The sequence below is a fragment of the Benincasa hispida genome, chromosome 11, assembly GCF_009727055.1.
Source record: "Benincasa hispida cultivar B227 chromosome 11, ASM972705v1, whole genome shotgun sequence".
Taxonomy (NCBI): domain Eukaryota; kingdom Viridiplantae; phylum Streptophyta; class Magnoliopsida; order Cucurbitales; family Cucurbitaceae; genus Benincasa; species Benincasa hispida.
The window spans coordinates 58,615,903-58,621,744 of NC_052359.1; the positions used below are offsets into that span (position 1 = coordinate 58,615,903).

At 37.3% G+C, this 5,842-nt stretch overlaps 1 protein-coding gene across 1 annotated transcript; it reads left to right on the forward strand.

Annotated features, from left to right (window-relative positions):
* The first annotated feature begins 4,611 nt into the window (after positions 1 to 4,611).
* LOC120090785 (uncharacterized mitochondrial protein AtMg00810-like) lies at positions 4,612 to 5,184 on the forward strand. The gene has a single exon (XM_039048491.1). The coding sequence runs from the start codon at positions 4,612 to 4,614 to the stop codon at positions 5,182 to 5,184; it is 573 nt and encodes a 190-aa protein (XP_038904419.1).
* Positions 5,185 to 5,842: the final 658 nt, after the last annotated feature.

Genomic DNA, 5,842 nt, shown 5'->3' on the forward strand with positions numbered 1-5,842 from the left:
AAGGGATTCATAACGATTATAAGCGGCCTAAGTGTCATGCTCAATGCATTGTCCATTTATTGCTACTTCTTTTACAAAATCGCAATGAAACAAGCAAAACATGCTTCCACTCACCCTTAGACTATAACATTTATAATAAAAGGATGATGCATGATAATGCTCACTGCATGCAAAATATAACTCTTATATTTCATGATGCATGCGCATGCTTTCAAGTAATTTCTTCATGCACGATTATAACAATTATAATACGTGATGCATGAATAATTGCACAACCTAAAGTGGGTTTTATCTATATGACAAACACTTTGACATATAAGTACCATAATCACATGTATAAGCAATAAAATTTGATGAATTGGGTAAAATTGCCTTAAAAACACAAAAAGGAAAGCTAATTATTACAAAAACAAGGAGTCTCCAACTCAAACAGGCGAACTAGGTCTTGAGCCGCTCGGCAAAGCATCGCTTCTCCTACCATCGTGTACTAAGCACCCGCGATCGTCTACACGATAAAACAAACACTTCATTCTATCGCTTACCAACACTCTAGAGTTAAGCGATCGTTTAACATTTACTATATGATCATCTAGAAAAATCCAAAACGATCGTTTAGTTATTACTACATGATTGTATACCTTTACTAAGCGATGAAGCCTGAAGTACACGATCGTTTAGCACGCTTCGCACAGCGCCCACCTTCTGTGATCGTCTAAGCGACTACGATGCCACGAAGCACCATCGCCTAAACGATCGCTTAGCTAATGCCTCCGTATCGCATACGCATGATCACATAGGTAGTAACTAAGCGATAAAGCTTGCTAAATACACGATCGTCTAGCGTGCGCCTTCTACTAAACGATGAGCATATCATGTTCCCACTACGATCGCCTACCTCCAGCACCTATGCGATTGCGGAACCAACACCATGCGATATGGTAAACGATTTACCCCATCGCTTAGCATTAGCTAAACGATCGATTAGGATCGTCTAGAAAAAAATATCCAAACGATCGCTTGGTTAAATCCCAACGATCATTTACCTGAGGCTACACGATCCGACCAACGCTTGGTCTTCTTCTTCATTGAGAACTGCATCACCATGCGCCAAAGCTTCATCACGAATGACTCAACGAACTCAAACGTTTTGAATTAAAAACTCGATTGCATTGTTAATTTCGCCTAAAAACATAGGGGCCCTTACAATTAATACTTTGTAATACCAAAAGCTTTAATAAAAAGGCAATTTAAACCCGAAACGTTCATCAATTCATCCACAAATCGAGAAAACGATTAACCACAAATGCAGAAATCCACCGTGACTGTAAAAATGCGTTCAATTCAGATCTGTAATTTGGAATATCAGAGAACCTAGCTCTGATACCAATTGTAGAAAATCGAAATTGAGATTTAAATAAGAAGCGAAAACAAGACTATTCCAAATTACAATCATGAATGAACAATACATTTACAGTTGACTTTACACAAACGGTTATACAATTCAAATGCAAAAATTACAGCATGAACAACAAATGCATAAAGAGATCAAACTCTATGCATAATGGTAGAAGCGTCTCCACGCTCTGTTGCGCACGAACGCTCAAACAATAGCAGCCCCGAATGCCCGATCTATACAACTGCAACACAACAACAAGCACAACATAAACACTTCGCGCTCGTCCTCAACGATCTCCTCCACAACACCATGAAGGGACTCTAGAAAACCTCGACGGTGTCGAGTTGAGTCTGACACCACCAACAAGGCTACCTTGGTATTCTCGATGTGAGAATCCAGAGGGTGGGCTCTGTTCAGACTTGGTATGAGGCAAACGAAGGAGGAAACACCGATCGCGTACACGACTAGGCAAGTGGGAAATGGCGGAGACCTATTATAGATAAAGCTAAGTGATCATCTAGCAAAAGCTCGGTCTGTCGCTTACAGATTCTACACGATCGTTTACCTAAGGCCAGCGATCATCTAGCAAATCTATGTGATCGTTTAGTAAATACTGCACGATCGTTTAGCTCTACTCTGCACGATCGTTTAGCTCACCCAACCGTCGTTTAGTAAATCCATATTTACTTGACAGCTTCATGAGTTCTTTTTGCGCGGAGAGAAAACTCAAACTTTTTCAATCGTTTGTATATTTTTTTTTTTAAAGTAGGAAAACCATTTTCCTTTTAAAACTCACAGTTACCATGATTCAATAACCACTCACTACTTTGATTATTTAAAAGAAAAAAAATTAATAATTCAATAATTAATATTATTATAAACATAAATGATAACCAACTTATCATACTATATTTATAACCTATAATTTTAATATTTCATCTCATGAAACATATAAACCATAGTTCTTTTTCTATTTCATGGTACTTAATGTAAATCTCATTTACATGAATCCTCCACTAGATGCATCTCATACATCATACCAATTATATCGTATATAATCAAAATACCTTTTGTCAATTTGTACGTTTCAAATCAACACCAAGAACTTATTCTCAACTGAATCCATTGAGCTACCTAGGGGACCTTATAGACCTGTAGCTCGAAGCTCCAACGATAGATGAATAACTGACTAAATTCTTGAGTCACAGGATCCACCATCCGTTAACTGCCATGCACTTCACTAAAGACCGACAACTGAACTCCCCTTATCACAGATATATTATGAATGAGTAGTGCGACAACCCTTCACAGATCGCTCGTAAGTACAGCTGGGCATATAATCGTTATGCCTCTATAGTTACATTTGTCTTCTTAAGTACCACTGATTCCTCTAATGAACATAAGTCATAGTCCTACTATGACTGAGTCTTCTCTTCCAAAGAGAAGCTGTGGCCACTATGTTCAAGCCCTGGAATCAGCTCTTAAGGGAGCAATTTCTCTACTTATCCCTGCTTCGGGAAATGAGTGAATTCCATATTGTGGATTGAGTTCCCACTCCCAAATCAGACAAGTCCCCAAAAAGGTAGGCATGTTAAGTTGGCAATCTGGCCACTCTCACCCATACTAATCAAAGGCAGGAGTTCCCAAAACACTCAGGATTGAGGTCGTGTCACCTATGTTCGCTTAGGTGAGATGTAAGTCTCTAGTATCAACGGTGTTATATACAGAATCTAGTCATCTCATAGTCCAAGTCGTATACAAACTCTTTGTATAGGATACCCCCGCTCCACATCTCCACATGAATGGCTAGGATCTACCATCTGTAATAGTTTACAACACTTACAAACTTCTACAAAGCGGGTCCTATCCGTAGTGTCACCAGGATCAGGTATCCCACCTTAATCCTTATACTACAGACCTATTTAGGTTATCACTTAAGGCATGATCCACTTGTATATCACATATACATGCTTAAGTTTACATAAAATAACCAAGGATCTTTGTTTATTGGTTATGAGTAAATGCCAGAATTAAATAACAATTATTTTATTCATTAAACAATGTGTATCTTTACAAAACAACGAGACTCCGGGAAAATTAGGCCACCAATTCGAATAGATCTTTCACTAATGGCTTGTAATTATAGTTGGGTGAAATTACCATTTTACCCCTCTAATTACCTCTTACTTCTTAAGTACCAATGATCCCTCTAATAAACAATCAGTCTATAGTCCGACTATAAAATAAAACCATCTTAGGGCAATGAGAGGGTGAGACCTCATTATTCAAGACCCAGAATTAGCTCTTAAGCGAGCAATTCGTCTATTTACCCTAAAGATGGGAAGGAGCGAATTCCATCTCGTGTAACTATGTTCCCAACTCCCTACTTGAACAAGCCCCCAAGATGGTAGCCTTATTGAGTCGGTGACACGGGGTCACCCTCACCAATACAAATCAAAAGATTTTTCTCATAGACAAGAGTTCATAACTCACTCATTATTGAAATCAAGTTACATCCGATTATCTTAAGTAACATTAATCTCTTCAGTCAACGGCGTTATAAAGAGAGAATAATCATTTCGCGGCTCGGTCTTATACAAACTCTTTGCATAGGATACCCTGACTCGCATGTCTCCACATGAATGATTTGGATCATATCGTTTGTAACACTTACAAATCTTGTAACATTTATAAAGTGGGTCGTATCCGTAATGTCACCAGGATAAGGCACCTAACTTTATCCATATACTTAGACCTTTTAGGTTATTACTTGAACGAAATCCACTCATATGTCTACCACATACTATTTAAGTTACAAAAAATAACCTTAGATCTTTGTTTATCGGATTGAGTTACACAAGAATAAAAGTTGAATAAAATAACTCTTTATTTCATTAAATAAATAAACATAGTTTATACAATACAAAATACGAGATTTAGGACATAAATCCCAACAATGAGATCATGTTTATAAACTTCAAAAAGCTTTATATGGGTTGAAACAAGTCCCTCGTGGATGGTATAAGCGTTTAATTGAGTTTCTTCTCAAGCATGAATATATGTGATGAGGGATTGACAAAACATTGTTTGTAAAGAAAAAGGAAGGAAACCTTGTCATTGCTCAAGTTGATGTGGATGATATCATGTTTGGAGGAATGCCGTAAGAATTGGTTGATCTTTTAATCAAACAAATACAGACAAAATTTGAAATGAGCATGGTGGGTGAACTGACTTACTTCGTGGGATTCCAGATTCAGCAGCTAAAGGATTGCATATTTATTTCCCAAAGCAAATATGCGAAGGCCCTTGCCAACAAATTTGGGCTTGAAAATGCTAGAGCAAAAAGAACTCCTGCCCTCATTCATGTCAAATTATCAAGAGACTCTAATGGTGCTACTGATGAAAGTTCATACCAAAGTATTATAGAAAGTCTGTTGTATCACACAACTAGTAGACCAGATATAGCATTTATAGTGGGAGTGTGTACAAGATATCAAGCAAAGCAAAAAGCCAGTCATCTACTGGGAGCCAAACGAATCACCAAGTACATAAGTGGTACCTATGAGTATGGTCTTTTGTATTCTTTTGATACCAACAACTCTCTTGTAGGATATTGTGATACAGATTGGGCTGAAAGCTCAGAAGATCGAAAAAGCGCTTCGGGTAGTTGTTTCTTTTTAGGAAACAATCCGCTGTCCTGGTTTAGCAAGAAGCAAAACTGTATCTTCCTCTCTACAACTGAAGCTAAATATGTTGTTGTGGGAAGTAGCTGTACTCAATTACTCTAGATGAACTAGATGCTCAAAGAATACTATGTCACACAAAATACTATGACATTATATTGTGACAACTTGGGTGCCACAAACATCATTAAGAATCTCATCCAACACAATAGAACAAAACCTATTGACATCAGATACCATTTCATCTGAGAATTGGTAGAGAGTAAAAAGATTGTCTTGGAACATATTCAAACTGACAATCAGGTTGTTGACATCTTCACAAAGACTCTTGATGTTAAACAATTTAAAGCACATCGAGTTGCCTTGGGCTTTTACACTACTGATTTGTAGCAATTAATTACATATAGTGTGTGGGCTTTGATAAGATTAAGGCCTAGATTAAATAAGCATAACACATGGCATATGATTACTACAAGACGCAACGCCTATCAGAGTATGTTGAAATTAATTACATTTTGGGTTTTCTTAATAACCTTTATCAGTTGTGTTTTGGTAAGAAAGAAGTATTTGACTTTTTGTTTGCCCACGATCTTTTCAATTTCCCCTATGTATGTGGGGTGTCACTGGTAATTACAAATAAATTGGTGAGTACATGAAGATGAACTGATACCATAGAATCAAAACTAGTTAGATATAAAGAAAAGTGAAGAGCAAAAAGGATGTTGAAACTTCCAATGAAATTGTTTCGGAAAATATTGTGGAA

Bases quoted from the DNA above. Each gene is read 5' to 3' on its own strand.
- LOC120090785 (XM_039048491.1), top strand. From the start codon at position 4,612: ATGGTGGGTGAACTGACTTACTTCGTGGGATTCCAGATTCAGCAGCTA.